Raw genomic sequence first — 19455 nt, 5'->3', positions numbered from 1 at the left:
TCATCCACGCCACGGAGTTCCCCTTTAGCAGACTTGCGAAGTGTAGGCATGCCTTCTGGACTACTTCCAACTCCAGGACATTGTGTGGAGTTGTCTCTCCCCTTCCAACCAGGTCTCTCGTGCCGCTTCGTCGAGGGGAAGGGCTCCCCATCTCTGGTTGGAGGCGTCTGTGAACAGTAGGAACGTCTGACTAATGAGCCTGAGGTGTCGTACCTTATTCTCCGAAGGGAAAAATTCTCCCCGAAAAAAGGTCTAATGTTATTCCCCAGTAGTTCATTCCGGTGGAAGGGGATAGATTTTGCTACTTCGGGTTGATTCAGTTCCCCAGATCCTTGCCAAACTGGAGGAGACTTCTCCCTTGTTCCTCCAAGAGGACCTTTGAGGCGGGAAGAGGCTACCAGCCGTCCAGGTATCTGCTAAGGCGAATGCCTCGTTCGTGGGCCCCCCTGCGACAGCCGTGGGGACTCTCACGAACACTTTGGGCGTTGTTGACAGACCAAAGAAAAAGGGGTCCTGAATTGCAGGAACTGGGAACCCTATTTCACCCGGAGGAACCTCCGACCCGAGGTGTGGACCGGAATCTGGAAGTATGCGTCCTTGGGGTCGATGGAATTCTACAATCTTTCTCCCTCAAGGACAGCAGGACCGAATTCTGCGTGTCCATTTAGAAGTCCGTCATCTTGACGAACCTGTTGAGAGCTGACAGATCTATAACCGGCCTCCCCCCCCGGTCGCTTTCTCTGCCAGGAATAGTCGACTGTAGACACCTGGTCCTGGGAGAAGAACTTCTTCCATGGTACCCTTCTCTAGCATGGACAACACCTCCTCTTGAAGGGCGGTCCTCTTTAACGGGTCTTTAGGATCTAGCCATCTATCCGGTTGGCCGGAAAAGGCGTGGGTGGTTCCGTTAGGAATGGAAGTCCGTAGCCCTTCTTTAGTAAGGACACTGTCCAAGGTTCCGCTCCTTGAGCCCTCCATGCTTGCCAATGACGCCTGAGTCATCCTCCAACCCGAAGGTTGGGTGGGGATAGGGAGCCTCCCACTCTTCCCTTCTTCTAGAGGGGAGGCCTGACCTGCCTCCCCTAGAGGCGGGGTAACCCGACCTGAAGGAGCTAGAAGGCGCTGGAGCTCCCCTGTGGAGGGGCTGAGGCATTGCGGACCAGGAGGACGAGGGCTTCTCTCCTCGTAGTGCTGGTAGATGCTTGGGGTGTCGCGGCACTATCCGAGACAGATCTCTTCTAGGGTGGTCTCCTAGGAGTCGTAGGTCTGGGGATGTTAGCCTCCTTCTATTTCAAGACCTTCTCCACTATGGTTTCTCGTTCCTTCCGAGGAAACAGAGATTCTCCCCCCAAGGGAAAGCTGCGATGGGTCGCGTCCCCCTGTCTGGTGCCTACCAAGACACTTACGCCAGAACAGTGTTTCCCTTCCAGAACACCCAGTTAGCTGTTAGTGTGAGAGACTGAAAAGTCACTAACCTAAGGGTTGAAGGCCTTGCTGGACTTATAGTTTTATAATTTATATATGAAAGATTTATTTAATGTTGTTACTGTTCTTATATTTTATTTTTCCTTGTTTCCTTTCCTCGCTGGGCTATTTTCCTTGTTACGGCCCCGGGACTTATAGCATCCTGCTTTTCCTACTAGGGTTGTAGTTTAGCAAGTAATAATAATAACAACAACAACAATAATAATAACAATAATAACTTATTGCAGACTATTTATCTTCACGACTATCAGGGTCCCTGAAGTCTGGGCTTCTCGTTAAGAAATATTCTAGATGTCTAATAATGTCAATTCCTAAGAGATTTATTGCTCATGACGATCGATATCCTTTCAAGTGTAATACCTGAAAGAACATGAAGAGTAGACACATTCGTGTAAAGGACACACCTGGCAATCATGTAAAAGAAAAAGATGATTATCTCAATATAAAACATGAATGGGTTTCCGTCTTTTTTTTTTTTTTTTTTTTTTTTAATCGATTCCAATAGGGCACTCCCCGGTCGCTTCGGTTCTGGAATCCCAGGCACTCCCTTGCGGTGGTACCGGTTTCCCCGGCGGGGAGCTCCGCACCCGGTTCGGGGTCAGAACCGGCAACGCCGCACCGTCGAGGACTACTGTTCGTGTATTCTCTCCGGGGGACGCGGACGCGGATCCTCGTGGGCTGCCCCAACGGAGGGAACCGTTCCTTTTAAGTCCGAGGGCCGAACCAGCTGCGCTGATTCGGCCAGGCTGCCCGTAAATAAGCCCGCTTACACCTGCGGGCGGGCTGGGGGACGCGGACGCGGATCCCCGTGGGCTGACCCGACGGAGGGAACCGTTCCTTTTAAGTCCGAGGGCCGAGCCATCTGTGCTGATTCGGCCAGGCTGCCCGTAAATAAGCCCGCTTACACCTGCGGGCGGGCTGGGGGACGCGGACGCGGATCCCCGTGGGCTGACCCGACGGAGGGAACCGTTCCTTTTACGTCCGAGGGCCGAGCCAGCTGTGCTGATTCGGCCAGGCTGCCCGTAAATAAGCCCACTTACACCTGCGGGCGGGCTGGGGGACACGGACGCGGATCCTCGTGGGCTGACCCGACGGAGGGAACCGTTCCTTTTACGTCCGAGGGCCGAGCCAGCTGTGCTGATTCGGCCAGGCTGCCCGTAAATAAGCCCGCTTACACCTGCGGGCGGGCTGGGGGACGCGGACTCGGATCCTCGTGGGCTGACCCGACGGAGGGAACCGTTCCTTTTAAGTCCGAGGGCCGAACCAGCTGTGCTGATTCGGCCAGGCTGCCCGTAAAGAAGCTCGGTTACACCCGTTGGCGGGGTGAACCGGAGGCTTCGCGGTCTTACGCCTGCCTGAAGAGGCCTTCTCGCATTTCTCCCTGCGAGGGTTATATCTGCGTCTGGAGGATGGCCTTCGTGGTGAGAAAAAACCCTGGGTTGTCGGTCCGGGGGACGCTGCAAGACAGACCTGGGGGGCTCTTTCTCGGCGAGGCCCTCGGCTGCAGAAGAGACTGAAAAATACGCTAAGAGACTGGAGAAGAATTAGAGACATTTTCCCCCACATGGGGTCATCAGAGGAGACGTGGCCTGCTTGCACCAGGACTCCGTCTCCCCACACACTCCCGAAAGTAGTACTTACCTCGAACTACTTCTTAAGAGTTACCTTCTACACAATAAACCAACCTCGTCTCCTACTCTGGGTAGGAGAGGGTGGTAGGGAAGCTCAGCCCGGCGGGACGCCCGGCGCTAGTCTTCTTAGGCGAACCCTTCGTCGCCCACTTCCTCTTGGTGCTATACCGCACCCACTCAAATTCTTGGGGAAGAGCAATGGGCACTTCCCCGCAACTGACTTACCTCGTCCCCTACTCTGGGTAGGGGAAGATGGCTGTATAAGAATCTCTATTCGACGAGGCATCGGGAATTAAGTTGGCGTAGAGAGGCTCGTCTTCCTACGAGCCTCTTGGATGTATTCTTCCTTTTAGTGCCGAAGTGAACTCACTGCACTACGTTCCAGGACCAGTAGTCCTGACACGTGGTTGAAGAGGAACATAAGCTGCCCCTACACGGCAACACCGAGGATAAGGGGAGGAAGAACGATTTCTTGTAAAAAGTTTTCCTTTCAGCTATCAATTCCTTGAAGAAAATCAAGGAATACAGTTCCATAACGCACACAACGCACGACACAAGCACTAAGGGAATGAATTAAACACCGGGTAAGGACACGGTTGAAAAGTGAACGCACAGGAACACTTGGGAGGTACACTGCGAAAAAACACAAGTCCGTACACTGGGAACACGTGGGATCACAACGCGCCAAAGGATCGAGAGAGTGAGATGATTCGCATCTCACGACCAAGGACTTAATGGGATCCTGTCCCGGGAAAAGCAGTGACCTACCCTAATCCGGGCCGCAGGAATTATCCTGGCGGCGGGGGTAGGAACTATCGGGAGCGAGATAGGGGGGGGTAGCACGGGAAATCTTGGTCGAGATTGAGAGAGGTCCAAGGACCCTCCGAAGAGGTAATTCGAGGTAAAGTATTCGTGTCGGAACAAACAGATATTTCATATAAAAATTATAAAAAGACGTATATCAGTCTTTCAACATAAAAACATTTGCTGCAAGTTTTAACTTTTGAAGTTTTACCGATTCAACTACCAGATTAGGAAGATCATTCCACAACTTGGTCGCAGCTGGAATAAAACTTCTAGGATACTGTATAGTATTGAGCCTCATGATGGAGAAGGCCTGACTATTAGAATTAACAGCATGCCTAGTATTAAGAACATGACGGAACTGTCCAGGAAAATCTAAATGTAAAGGATGATCAGAATTATGAGAAGTCTTAGGCAACATGCATAATGAACTAATTGAACGACGGTGCCAAAGATTAATATCTAGATCAGGAATAAGAAATTTAATAGACCATAAATCTCTGCCCAACAAATTAAGATAAGAATCAGCAGCTGAAGACCAGACAGGAGAACAATACTTGAAACAAGGTAGATTGAAAGAATTAAAACCCTTCTTCAGAATAGATTAATCACCAAAAATCTTAAAAGACTTTAAATAAGCCAATTGTTTGTGCAATTGAAGAAGACACAGACCTAATGTGTTCCTCAAAAGTAAATTTGCTATCAAGAATCACACCTAAAATCTTAAGTCATGGAGTTAAAGAAACATTATCAATGCCGAGATCTAGGTGTTGAGGAGCCACTGTCCTTAACCTAATTACAATCATACTTTGAGTTTTGTTAGGATTCAATTTCATACCCCATAATTTGCACCATGCACTAATTTTAGCTAAATCTCTATTAAGGGTTTCAGCAACCCCAGATCTACATTCATGAGATGGAATTGATGCAAAGAGTGTAGCATCATCTACATATGCAACAAGCTTGTTTTCTAAGCCAAACCACAAGTCATGTGTATATAGTATGAAAAGTAATGGGCCAAGAACACTACCCTGAGGAACACCAGATATCACATTCCTATACTCACTATGGTGGTCACCAACAATAACTCTTTGCATTCTATTACTTAAAAATTCAATAATACAGTAATGCTAAGAAATGACACACCTACTCCCAACTGTTTGAGTTTGAAAACAAGGGCCTTGTGATTAACACGGCTAAATACTGTATACGGTATAAGAAAAATGCATAATTCATTCTGCAGTAAGTTAGAAAAATTGTTGAATTATATGATACTAAACTAAATAAATAAAATGAAATTTTAACAATAAAACAAATATTTTACTTTAAAAAACTATTTAAAACATGAAACACAGATGATTGCCTAGCCAATAATGCAATAATTTGAATTTTCAAAATTCTGAGCAATTTTAAAAGACAAGGTAAGAAAATAATAAGATTATACAATTTACTCTACAATATTTACACATGGTAAACAACTTTAGTGATGAAAAACAGAAAGTATTTGAGATAAATGTAAAGATCAAACCCTTAATTTATAGATACACAATTAATGAAGTGGTTTACACTGGCTCCAAATTCCTTGTCTAGAAGAGTAACTTTAAATCACAATGCTATACTCTAGATAAAATGAAAGATACCAAAAAAATATGACAAGTACTTCTCTGAAGCATGGCACTCAAAACTTCTCCCTCCTTCATTATTATTGTCATATGCAGATAAAGCAAAAACTAAGTCAGTCTATTGTATGGAAAAAAAAACTTTTGTAATCAAATGGAATAAGATAAGAAACTTACTTCTTCTTTGTCAAGGTAGCCATCATCATCCTTATCACGAAACTGTCTAAATTGCTCCCGCTCATTACTAACCCAAGCTGGCTCTAAATCATCAGGATCGCCTCTGTACATGTCACCTGTACAAATAAGACCTTATTAATATACTTTTAATAATCGTAACAAAAACATGGTAAGTGAATTAAATACACTTCAATTAAAAAACAAGGATTCTAATCCATTCAAGAGTGAGCTCACAACCCAAAATGCTTGTAAACAAATATAATATTTCCCATAAAAATTTATGGACATTCACTTGATGAGTTCCACATATCCATAAATACACACATACACTCATGTTTAGACTTGTCATGTTAAGGAACCAGTTATAACACTTATTTTTAAAGGTTTGTATTGTTATTTAAGGAACAAATTAATAATAATAATAATAATAATAATAATAATAATTCTGATAATAATAGTAAAATTAATAATAATTCCAATTATAATATCAACAATAATAATAATAGTCCATCTATCTGCCATGGCCCTTCCCCCAATTTTGGGAGGTAGCCGACATAAAGAACAAAAAGGGATTTTTCTCCTTATTGTTCCTCCCTGCCTGATGAATGAATCATCTGAGTTTGGTTAGTATGGCTAGGCTGCCACAGACCATCTGCCCCCATTTTCCACCACAGATAAGCTTCATATGCTAACTCCACAACTGCTGCTATCTCAGCATTCACCAAGATGATCCAAGGTAGTAAGCAGGGCCTATCAGAACTGTATGTCATCACTCACCATTCATTCCCATTTCTAGCACGCTCTTTTGCCTCTCTCACATCCATCCTCCTGTTACCTAGGGCTTTCTTCATTCCATCTCTCCACCCAAACCTTGGCCTTCCTCTTACGCTTCTCCCATCAACTCTTGCATTCATCACCATCTTCAGTAGATGACCATTTTCCATCCTCTCTATATGGCCAAACCACCTCAACAGATTCATATCCATTCTAGCTGCTAATTCATTTCTCACACCTGTTCTCCCCCTCACTACTTCATTCCTAACCCTATCCAATTGAGATACACCAGCCATACTCCTCAGACACTTCATCTGAAACACATTCAATTTCTGTCTCTCCGTCACTTTCATTCCCCACAACACTGATCCTTACATCAGTGGGCACAATCACTTTCTGATCTAGAACGCTCTTTACATTCATCCCCAACCCTCTATTCTTCATTAATCCCTTCACTGACCCCAACACTTTATATCCTTTGTTCACTCTCTGACATACATCTGCTACCACTCCACATTCAATCTAGCACCATCCTCCCTTCTTGTTCTTCTCCTAGCCTTACTTTTACCTACATTAACTCTCAGCTTCCCTCTCTCACATATCCCTCCAAACCCTGTAACTAATCGGCACAACTTTGAGTCTGCAACCAATACAGTAGACTCTGCAAATAACAACTGATTCACCTCCCATTCATGATCCCTCTCATCTATTAGTTTCAATCATTGACCAAGCATTATTATTTAGTAATAGTAGTAATAATAATTCAATAATAATAATAATAATAATAATAATAATAATAATAATATTAATATTAATAATAATAATAATAATAAAAATAATAAATAATAAATAAGATTCAACCCACTACCTGGTCCTACAACTAGGTTTGCAATTACTGTATTCAGGGTTTACACTATTACTTCACTATTCTTCTATATTTTACACTTATAAGATGTCAAGAGATCTTTATTGAATGAAATATCATTTATCTCCTGCTTTTTCTTTTTCACCTATAATTTCTTGTAAAAATTACATCGTTGATCAAGTAAAATATGATTTTATGTATTAAAAATCTTTTATTTGACAGAGCTCTGGAACTTTGTTCTTGCTTTCATAGATTCTACAGGTTTTACTGACATAGCAAGTGTTAGCACAGGGTAGAGTTTAGTGACCTGGACTGTGTTTACACAGGGCAGGCTATGAAAAATTACAAGGTTAGACTAAGGTTTGGAGGTAGGCTAGTAGAAGTTAGGCTCAGGTATTGCTTCGGTCTAGATTTTGACAATTCAAGTCAGCCATTTGGATCTCTTAAAGCTGACAAATATGGAAGAAAATAATTTAAACTGAGACACACAACAGACCTTAACCCTTTTACCCCAAAAGGACGTACTGGTACGTTTCACAAAACTCATCCCTTTACCCCCATGGATGTACTGGTACATCCTTGCAAAAAACTGCTATTTACATGTTTTTGCATATTTTTTATAACCTTTTGAGAAACTTCAAGCATTTTCCTAAAGAATGAGACCAACCTGACCTCTCTATGACAAAAATTAAGGCTGTTAGAGAAATTTAAAAAACATATATAGCAAAATGTGCTTGAAAAAAAACCCTGGGGGTTAAGGATTGGAAAGTTCCAAATAGCCTGGGGATAAAAGGGTTAATATGTATATAGTGAAGGTTTAAAATCTTTCTTGAAATTATTTTGCTTGAGATAATTTCACAGCCAATAATCATAAAAACAAACATGTGATCTTTAAGCAATACATACCAATATATTCATCAAGAGAAATCTTTCCATCTTTATCCTTATCAATATCTTCAATAGTTTCCAAAACAACTACAGATCTCATATGTTCAGCTTCTTCTGGATGTATGAAATTAGTAAATTCCTCAAAAGTAAGAGCACCATCATTATCTGCATCAGCAATTTCCCATCGTCTCTGATCCCTCTTCACCATATCTGCATAAGTCATTCCTTCTTCCTCATCATCAGCTTCAGTAGGATCCATATCTGAACAAAAATAAGTATAAAAAGGTACTATAGTTATAAACAAAATCAGCAAGCTCTTGATTAAATTGTGACTAGAATGTGATAAAAATGTGTATAACGCTGTTTTATTTTTTTAGATTGCAAATAAAAAAAATTTTGTACTTTCTTACGTGATCTATTCTTTCTATGTGATGAAATACACCTTTTAAAAGGTTGTTAAATATTTCACATAATGAAAAAGAAGGAAAAGAATTTCCCATTCTGAAAATATGAAGAATTGATAATTTATTTGCTTTTCATGTTCACACCTCCATACAGTGAAATATGATGAGTACATGTACTGTAAAATGAAGTAAAAAATGCAGGCCATAAATATAACACAAAAGCTATGTACTGTAGTAGTATTATTATTACAAGATAAGCTACAACCTTAGTTGGCAAAGCAGGATGCCATAACCCCCAAATGCTCCAACAAGGAAATAGCTCAGTGAGGAAAGAAAACAATGATAGATAGAATAGTGTACCCGAGTGTACCCTCAAGAAAGAGAGCTCTAACCTAAGACAATAGAAGACCATAGTACAGGGGCTAAGCACTATCCAAGACTAGAGAACAATAGTTTGATTTTGGAGTGTCCTCCTAGAAGAGACACTAAAACAGAGTTTCCGCTGTTGGTAAGTGTGCGGTCCTACAATGAGATGGACAACCTCTGATTTACTTTAATGAGAATACTGTGCAACAGTTCTAGACATTTAGATGCTCAAATAAAGGAATTTTTCTTGAATAAGACCTACACTTCCAGCAAGGTAAAGTTCAAGAAGCTGAATGTCTAATTATGAACTAAAAATGTTATTTTCATTAGTAAAATAAATTTTTGAATATACTTACCCGATGATCATGTAGCTGTCAACTCTGTTGCCCGACAGAAATCTACGGTCGGGATACGCCAGCGATCGCTATACAGGTGGGGGTGTACACAACAGCGCCATCTGTGAGTAGGTACTCAAGTACTTCTTGTCAACAAGAACTCAATTTTCTCCTCGGTCCACTGGTTCTCTATGGGGAGGAAGGGCGGGTCCTTAAATTCATGATCATCGGGTAAGTATATTCAAAAATTTATTTTACTAATGAAAATAACATTTTTCAATATTAATCTTACCCGATGATCATGTAGCTGATTCACACCCAGGGTGGTGGGTGGAGACCACCATACATGTTAACAAAGAAGCTAAGTATCCCGTATCTTATTTTAGCCGTTATTCAAAATAACAAACATAAAATAAATAAGTACCTGGTAAGGAAGTCGACTTGAACCATTACTCTGCCTTTTTAAGTACGTCTTCCTTACTGAGCCTAGCGATCCTCTTAGGATGCTGAGCGACTCCTAGGTGCTGAAGTATGAAGGGCTGCAACCCATACTAAAGGACCTCATCACAACCTCTAATCTAGGCGCTTCTCAAGAAAGAATTTGACCACCCGCCAAATCAACCAGGATGCGGAAGGCTTCTTAGCCTTCCGGACAACCCAGAAATATTTCAAGAGAAAGATTAAAAAGGTTCTGGAATTAGGGAAATGTAGTGGTGGAGCCCCCACCACTACTGCACTCGTTGCTACGAATGGTCCCAGAGTGTAGCAGTTCTCGTAAAGAGACTGGACATTCTTAAGATAAAAGACGCGAACACTGATTAGCTTTTCCAAAAGGCTGCGTCGAAAATATTTTGCAGAGATCTATTTTATTTAAAGGTCACGGAAGTTGTGACAGCTCTAACTTCGTGTGTCCTTACCTTCAGCCAAGCTTGGTCTTCCTCATTCAGAAGGGAATGAGCTTCTCGTATTAACAGTCTGAAAATAATAGGATAAAGAATTCTCTGACATAGGCAAAGATGAATTCTTAACTGAACACCATAAAGCTTCAGACGGGCCTCGTAAAGGTTTTTAAAATAGAACTTAAGAGCTCTTACAGGACATAATACTCTTTCTAGTTCATTTCCAACCATACGCTAAGTTTGGAATAACGAACGATATTGGTCAAGGCCGAGAAGGCAGCTCGTGTTTGGCTAGAAAACCAAGATGTAGAACATGTAGCCGTTTCGGATGAAAATCCGATGTTCTTGCTGAAGGCATGAATCTCACTGACTCTTTTAGCTGTGGTTAAGCATATCAGGAAAAGAGTCTTAAAGGTGAGATCTTACAGGGAGGCTGATTGAAGTGGTTCAAACCTGTCTAACATAAGGAATCTTAGAACCACGTCTAAATTCCAACCAGGTGTAACCAAACGACGCTCCTTCGTGGTCTCAAAAGACTTAAGGAGGTCCTGTAGATCTTTATTGTTGGAAAGATCTAAGCCTCTGTGACGGAAGACTGATGCCAACATGCTTCTGTAACCCTTGAAAGTGGGAGCTGAAAGAGATCGCTCTTTCCTCAGATATAAGAGGAAGTCAGCTATTTGAGTTACAGAGGTACTGGTCGAGGATACGGATACTGACTTGCACCAGTTTAGGAAGATTTCCCACTTCGATTGGTAGACTCTAAGGGTGGATGTTCTCCTTGCTCTAACAATCGCTCTGGTTGCCTCCTTCGAAAAACCTCTAGTTCTCGAGTCTTTCGATACTCTGAAGGCAGTGAGACGAAGAGCGTGGAGGCCTTGGAGTACCTTCTTACGCGTGGCAGACGTAGCAGGTCCACCCTTAGGGGAAGAGTTCTGGGAACGTCTACTAGCCATCGAAGTACCTCGGTAAGTTATTCTCTCGCGGGCCAGAGGGAAGCAACTAGTGTCAACTTTGTCCCATCGTGAGAGGCGAACTTCTGCAGTACCTTGTTGACAATCTAGAACGGAGGGAATGCATATAAATCTAGATGAGACTAATCTAGTAGAAAGGCATCTAAAAGAACCACTGCTGGGTCCGGGATAGGTGAGCAAAGTATTGAGAGCCTCTTGGACATCGAGGTTGCGAAGAGAACTATGGTAGGCTGGCCCCAGGTGACCCAAAGTCTCTTGCATACATCTCTGTGGAGGGTCCAATATGTTGGAATTATTGTCCCTTCCTACTGAGACAAACCGCTAAGACATTCAAGTTGCCTTGGAAGAAACTTGTTACTAGTGAAAAGTCTAGACCTGTTGAACAGGAGAGGAGGTCACTAGCGAACTCGCACCATGTCAGAGAGTAGGTCCCTCCTTGCTAGGAGATGAACATCAAAGCAGGGAGTTGTCCGTGTTGACCTCCATTACTTTGTCTTGAAGGAGAGACCTGAAGCTTTTCCAGGTCAGACGTACTGCCAGAAGCTTCTTGCTGTTAAAATGCATTGTCCTTTGACTCGAGAGCATAATCCCGAGCATTCCCTACCGCCTAAGGTCGCACCCCAGCCTACGTCCGATGCGTCTGTGAAGAGAACGTGGTTGGGAGTCTGAACAGTCAGGGGAAGACCCTATAAAAGGTTGATAAAGTCCTTTCCTCAGGTTAGACCAGACTTATCTTCCGGAAACCGGGATCGAGACCGCTTCTAGCGTCTTGTCCTTTTCCAGTGAAGAGCTAGATGAAACCGAAGAGGACGGAGGTGTAGTCTTCCAAGTGACACCAATTGAACCACGGATGACAGTGTCCTAACCAGACTCATCCACAGCCTGACAGGGCCGTATTCCTTCTTCAGCATCTTCTGGATGGATAGCAGAGCTGGGGATTGATTTTCTTGTTCAGCCATGTCCTCATCAGAGGGTTCCTCATCCGAAACTGATGAGGAAACGGCAACGGAGTGGGCAACGTCTGACTCGCTGAATCCGGTCGCACTGGTGGATGCGTGACGGAGCCGGACACCAGATCATGGTACTGCTGCACAGTCTGTGAACTGTCAACCATGGGGATGCGAGGAAGTACAGCGACAACCCGAAACTGTCTAGACTGTCTGGGTAGTACAGACAACCCCTTATCGGGTTGCTGAGGTTGCCGCACTGCGTCACAACAAGTCACCTCTGCTGGTTGTTGAACGTCTTCCCAGTGACACACTGAACGTCCACAACCACCTCCGAGAGTAGCTTAACGTCAACGTGCGACTGGCAACCCACACTGGGTCGCACCGGTGGAGGAACCATCTCAACTGGCGGACGTGAGTAGGATACCTCAGCGTCAACAGGGCGTACAACCAACCGGTAGGAAGGTCGTTGGCAAGAAGGTTCTTCTCCGTAAAAAATCCTCTATCAAGGACTAAGCTTGGACTGCATGTCTTGCAACAAAGCCCAAGGTCTATGGGAGCAGGTGTGGCAACAGACGGGGTTAGCGACTGAAGCGGAACCATTTACCCTCCCTGGAAGCATGTTATGCTTAAATTAAAGTACAAAGGAGGCTAAGCAGCTTAAGGCTCCTCTCCAAATGACAGAGTCCTCAAGGGAATATCAGAAGGAGGGAGAACAGCACTTTCTCATCTACAGGAACCATGTTCGAGAAAAGCTAGGTTCTCTCAGTGAGGGTTTCACTGGTGCAAAAGCAGCAGACCAGAAGGCAACGTTATGAAACTGCTTGACAGTCTGTGAACTGTCAAAAACTGAACTGTCAACCACAACAGGAGCGTGAGGACATACAGCACTGGTGTATAAGTAGCAGACCAGAAGGCAACGTCATGTAACTGTTTGACAGTCTGTGAGTTGGCAACAACCAAAGTTGTGTGGGGAAGCCTCAACTCCTGACAGACTAGTTTGCTGCGGGCGAGTGGCGGTAACCACAGTGTGTAGCGGAGGCTGACACACCGTGTCAAAACACGGCAGCTTGTGGTAGCTCACGCACGGCAACGGAGTGCTCTGTGTGTGGGAGTCATCATACATCTGGCAGGGTTGACTGTGCATGGGTGGAGGAGCTCTCACAACAAGAGTGTGAGAGCAGGAAGCCATGCCGGGCGCACAACCGTGGGAGGTATAGGCCCACGGGTGCATCGTCAACCTTCTCCGCAGTCGGAGTGTGGGAGCTGGCAACAACAAAAGCTGAGTGTTGGTGCGTGGGAGGGGCTGCGGTGGATTGCAGAGCATGCTGTATGGTATGCGGAGCATGCTGTATGGTATGCGGAGCATGCCGCACGGGTTGCGGAGAAAGCCGCATAGTACTGGAACCCGGCAGCTCTACAGCACCTTCCCACTGCTGATGCGGTAGCTCACGCATGTCAACGGATGGTGCAGCAAGAACATGCGTCTGGCAGGGTGGACTGCGCATCGGTGGTGGAGCTCTCACAGGTGGAGTGTGGGAGCAGGCAGCCGCAGTATCTGCTGAGCGCACAACCGTGGAAGGTTGTAGATTAACAGGTGCATTGTCAACCTTCCAGCACGAAACTCCTGCATGAAGGAGCAAGCTGAGACTGTATAGTCTGCAGCATGGACCACTAGGGTCTATGAAAGACGACAACAAACGGAGCTATTGTCCGTTGTGACTGAGGGTCTAAAACAGCTGGTGCGGCAACAGACGGAGTTACTGCCTGTTGCGGTACCGCCTTGCCTCTCTTGGGAGGTGTGCAGTCGTCGGATGACTGGAGCGAGTCCGAACTGACCCAGTGGCTACACCTAGGCCGTTGGACTTGCGCGGAAGGGACCGACTTGCACTTAAAAGCTGCAAGATTTGGTCCATGGTTTCTGCGAGAAACCTCTTCCGCAGACGAGGAATAAATGGGCTCTCTCGTCTTTGTGTGGGTGGGGTGATCACGTCGGCAACGTGTGTAGATACACCCGAAACCACGGAGGGAAACGTCTGTTCGTCGATAAAGACCTGTGGAACCCATAAGTCCTTCGACATTACTTCTCCCCTGGGCTTGGGAGCTTGTAAGAGGTATCGGACTAGGTGAACAACTGGCACGAACAAACGAACCCTCGAACGCAACACTGTAACACTTTGCGCATATCACTTTATCACTTTTGATTTTCTGTTTGCACTTATTTCACTGAACTCGAAACTTTAAGTGATTTGTACCTGAAACACGCAATCCTATCCTTCATTAAAAGGTAGTAATTGCGAAAACAGTATTACAATGTAACAGAAAAACATAATGAAAGATAAAGAATTCAGTGACTGGAAAAGAGACTAAACACTAGATCAAATAAACTACGTTTAAAATCTCTCACCGCATAAAGCCTGGGAACAAGAATAAAACTCTAGAAACGTTTTACCTTCTTCCCCTATAGCGACTAGGGAGAAGAGTAAAAAACGAGAACAACGTTACCCGCTTGAACGAAACGTTTATCCTCCTCTCTCTCCCTCCGTCTCTATCTCTCTCTCTCTCTCTCTCTTGACTAGAACCTGAGAGATGAGCCCAATTATATATCGTTAAAACATATTATTTGTTAAAGGAAAAAAACTGAAAGGTTTCCCAAATAAAAAGTTCCATTATTAGAATTAAAACCATTTAAGCTAAGAAAGAATGAACGAAACGCTAGAATCGGTTTACTCTTACTGCAACGTGAAACCGTGAAAAACTCTCTCTCTATCGTAACGATAGAGCGCATGTTGAACGTTCTGAACGTCAACAACTGCGGAGACTAAACTAAACGTTAGTTCATCTTTGAAAACAGTACGAGACTATCAAAGAAATTCTTTCAAAAACATTAAAATTAAAATAGCATAAATTCTTAACAGGAAATACGATATGACGGGCTCAATGTTAATTAACTTCGGTTCCAAGTAAGGACCGCCTACTATTAGGAAAGGTCGCATATAAACAAACATAAAAATTAATTTTTATAAGTTTATAATAAATGGAAAGTTAATCGAGGAGGCCTATAAATGGCGGAGAGATATAAAATAAATCTATAACTTTGTTAAGCAAAATTACCAAAAACCTAAACACACTTCCGTCTAAGGGAAGGGTCGGTCATTAAAAGTGAAAGAGAGTCTAAACTCTCTTCGACACCAACACTTCCGTCTAAGGGAAGGGTCGGCCATTTAAAAGTGAAAGAGAGTCCATACTCTCTTCGTCACCATAATTAAATCTATCCAAAACGAGTTCAAGTTTTGAAATGAAGATAAAACCCCTGCATAGCGAAAGCTCAAAACTGGAATAGTGTACTTCACCAAAAAGTTGTGAAAACAAATCCAGTTAGGGACGGCGTATTAGTAGGTCTTGCCGGTGGCACGACAGAGGAAAAATTGAGTTCTTGTTGACAAGAAGTACTTGAGTACCTACTCACAGATGGCGCTGTTGTGTACACCCCCACCTGTATAGCGATCGCTGGCGTATCCCGACCGTAGATTTCTGTCGGGCAACAGAGTTGACAGCTACATGATCATCGGGTAAGATTAATATTGAAAAAGATAAATATCAAAGCTATGGGCTAAAAGAGTATATACTTCAAAGAACCATTAGTACTATCCACAGTAAACTATGGAAGGTCAGGGTGTAAGAATCCTTCCCTACTAAATTAATCATAGAAATCTAACTCAGCATCACAAGTAATGTTACTAAAACACTTACAGGGTCTTTGAAGTAATTTTTCAACTAAGATTATTTCACTTTTAGAAGCCAAAATCAACAGTTCTTTTTAAAATAGTTTGTCTAATTACATCTGACCAGACTCCAACACTCTTCTTGAATATGTCTTTGTTTTTCACATGCCTTTGTTCACCATGGCAAACTTTAAGATGGGAACTCTATCTGCCTAGCTCCAGGTTCAATCCTATAGATTTAGTACATTTGAGAACAAAGCCCTCTGAAGGATATTGGGAGTTAAATAGCAGGACAGGATTAGAAATGAAACTATGAGATTACTTGAGTGCCATATGTGGATGAGATCATGATGAGGGGTAGATGGAGATGGTTTGGGCATGCTCTTCGCACTCCCCAAAAGGGATTAGCTCATCAAACGTTCAGCTAGGCTCCACAAGGCACTACATGGCTGAGACTAAGAAGCGTGAAGTAGGAGATGATGAACGGAGAAGTATTGAATTAAAAGCTCAAGATAGAGACAACTGGCGAAATGTAAACGAGGCCATTTGCGTTAATAGGCAGGAGGAAATGATGATGATGATGAATAAATATAATCTTCAGGAAACACTGGATCTGCCCAATAAGTTACTTGATTCTCTGCAGAAGATAAAGTTAGGCTCACAATTTTTAACTTTTACAATGATAACCTATACTACTGGTTTAGAATTTTATGTAATCTCTATTAGCCCTTATGCTCTTAGGCTTAATGATTTATTGAATCCTGCATTTGTTCCTGAGAGGCTATTCAGCACTTAGAAATGTTGGTGCAGCTAAAGCAATACTGTAATGACCATCATATAATTTAGTACAAGAAAACAACTTACGTTCCATAAATCCATAAACCATTGTTTTATAATCCTGCCAGTCTAATTTGTCTTTATTTTCAGGGTTATTAGAATTCCACTGTCGTTTAACATCATCAGTTATGTAGCGTTTCTGAGTGAATTCAATCCAATTCTGAAGTTCTTCTTCAGTTACGACATTATCGTTGTCCACATCAATCTTATCAACAATTTTACTGTAAATAAAAGAAAATAAGTTCGATATATTGCATCTTTCCATCACAAGTCACTGATAAAGATGCTGAAAGGATGAACATCAGTAAGAATGATGATGTAATCAATTATTTTAATGTACATTAAATTAGCAGACAAACACCAAATGCCAAGATTTCTCAAAATTTATGGAAGGATACACACATATTAATGATCTTTTTTAATACTATCATGAAATCTAATTAATTTTAAATGGCTTCAGTTTTAAGTAGTTCAATTATGTAGACTCAGAAAAAAAAAGACAATGCTTAAATTTTAAACTAGGTATTGATAACTAAAAGTTTTTTTTTTCATTATCATTCAGACTAAATATTTCAATACAGTATTATGCACAGCACCATAGGACATAATGTATTGAATGCTGAAAGCTCATCATAATATAAAATTCCTATTTAACACCAACAGAAATACATTTAAAAAGAAATTCAGCATTATATTTTCAATCTACTACACACAGTACAGTAATTGAACTTTTTGCATAAAAGTATAAAAGGTTTAAAACTAATTTGTAATTTTTTCTAGCTATAAAAAACAGGGAATATCTACAGTGGAGCTGGAATGGGCCTTGAAAATGTAAATGAGGTAGTTAATGACCCGTGGTAAAGTAACCCCACCCACTCCAGCCAAAGACTTCCTCTTTTACCTCCGGCTCAAAACCGAGAGGGGTGCTTAAGGTGGGAAGTTAACTTAAAAGGAAAAATTACTTTTAAAATCTGTTATTGTTTTTAAGTATATACAAACCTTTTGTCATTTAAAATAGGGAGATTCACATATTGGTTCATAATAAGCCCACTAAAACCAGATGAATATTCTCATAGGATCCGGCCAGTATCTGGTTATGCACCAGGTACTACGTTAATGTATTGTCTTTCTCTCGCCTAGGGGAGACGCAGTCTGGAATTAAATACCCGGTGCATGATGGCAAATGTGTTAGTATTTATTACACCTTCCTCTCCCTTGATAAGGGAGGATGGGGGAGAACTACTTCTGACAGATCTATTCTGATGAGAGGTGCTCAGAAATGTAGCTTATCAGCATCAATATCAAATCTAGTGCATGACAGTACGATTGCATCAACACCAAGTGAGGGATAAGAAAGAAGCAGCAGAACAAGAAGTCATTCTAATTTTCATACACTTACATAGAACATGTTCATATAGACAAGATGCTTTTTCTTCTGTAGGACCTGCACTGGCTACACAACTACTTGAGAAGTCACCCTGGGGCCAAGATTAATAGTACTCAAGGACTTGTGGGTATACTGCCTTGAATAAAAGGCTGAAAATGTTTAGCACTTCCAAATTCCTTCATCGCCTGTCTATCTGTAATGTTTCTCGGAAGGCTAGAGTGGGACCAATACCCAGGGCTTCATGCGCTTTGGTAGAGTTGGTACCTTGATTCCCTCCAAGGTAGAAGCATATGCTATTAGACTATCACCCAGAAAGTTGAAACTGTGTTCTTTGAAACCTTTCTTGGTTCTTTCAGTGATAAGGAAGTCATGAGCACTCAAGCCTGAGCTCTCAAGTCCTCTTCAGATAACACAGCAGAGTCCTCACCAAACACCAAAGCAAGTGTCTGTGCAACTCACCAACTCTTTTCATCGATGCTATGGCTAGCAAAAGACAGTCTTCAGAGAGTTAGAGATCTCTGTCTGATGACCTTCTCAACGGCTCATAGAGGGGATGCGAAAGAAACTTGAGAAAACAAGTCCCATTCTGGGGGCCTGAAGCAATGAGGTGGGCAAGACTACTCGAAGCTCTTCACAAGCATAGGCAATTCCCATGAGGAGCTGTATGCTCTTCAGTTGGAAGACAAGGCTTAATGCAGATCATCATCATTTTACAGTTGCAACTGAGAGGTAGATTTAGGGGATGATCAATGAGCAAGTCCAAAATTTGTGCTAGAGATGCTGACAGATCAGGGTACCACTCGTCTTATGGCCATCTGGGATCAACCATGTTCTTCTGAGACTTGGTGTGATCAATGTTCTTCTGAGACTTGGTGTGATCAACACTCATAGGCCACTTGGTGAATCAGACTGAGCAAGGGAAAGGCAAAGGCATCCAGATAATTCCATGGATATTGGAAAGCACCCTCTAACACTACCCATGGATTTGGAACAAGAAAAAAACAGGGAGCTGCTAGTTTAGTTGTGGGATGAATAGGTCAATTACCAGAGTCCCACCAGGTAAGAGGCCTTTCTGCAATGCAAGGATATAGGAACAACACCAAATGCTTTCTCTAATGTTCTTGGAATGTTTGTTCTATCTCCAAAATGATGATGCAAATTAATTTTTTCAGTTGACCACACACCTGTAAGTGACCACATTACCCAGATAATAGCATCACCCCTCCTTTAATGGATTTGAAACCAGTTTCATGTCTGGAGGTAAGGAATTGTGAAGTTTTCATCATCCCGCTGGAACAAGATAGAATGAGGAATCTGTCTTGGACAGAACGGTCGCAC

General features: G+C 42.7%; 1 protein-coding gene across 1 annotated transcript in view; it reads right to left on the bottom strand.

The window, feature by feature from the left end:
* scf (Calumenin scf) overlaps window positions 1–19455 on the bottom strand; it is a 71408-nt gene that overhangs the window by 26721 nt on the left and 25232 nt on the right. Inside the window, exons 4-6 of the mRNA XM_068348175.1 lie at window positions 16758–16951; window positions 8262–8504; window positions 5717–5832 (exon numbers count right to left, since the gene is read on the bottom strand). Coding sequence (XP_068204276.1) covers window positions 5717–5832; window positions 8262–8504; window positions 16758–16951 — 553 coding nt within the window. The remainder of the gene's footprint in view (window positions 1–5716; window positions 5833–8261; window positions 8505–16757; window positions 16952–19455) is intronic.

This window comes from Palaemon carinicauda, chromosome 24 (assembly GCF_036898095.1).
Source record: "Palaemon carinicauda isolate YSFRI2023 chromosome 24, ASM3689809v2, whole genome shotgun sequence".
NCBI classification, from domain to species: Eukaryota; Metazoa; Arthropoda; class Malacostraca; order Decapoda; family Palaemonidae; genus Palaemon; species Palaemon carinicauda.
Note: the sequence above shows the minus strand (reverse complement) of the source record. Positions and strands in the feature narration are given on the sequence as shown.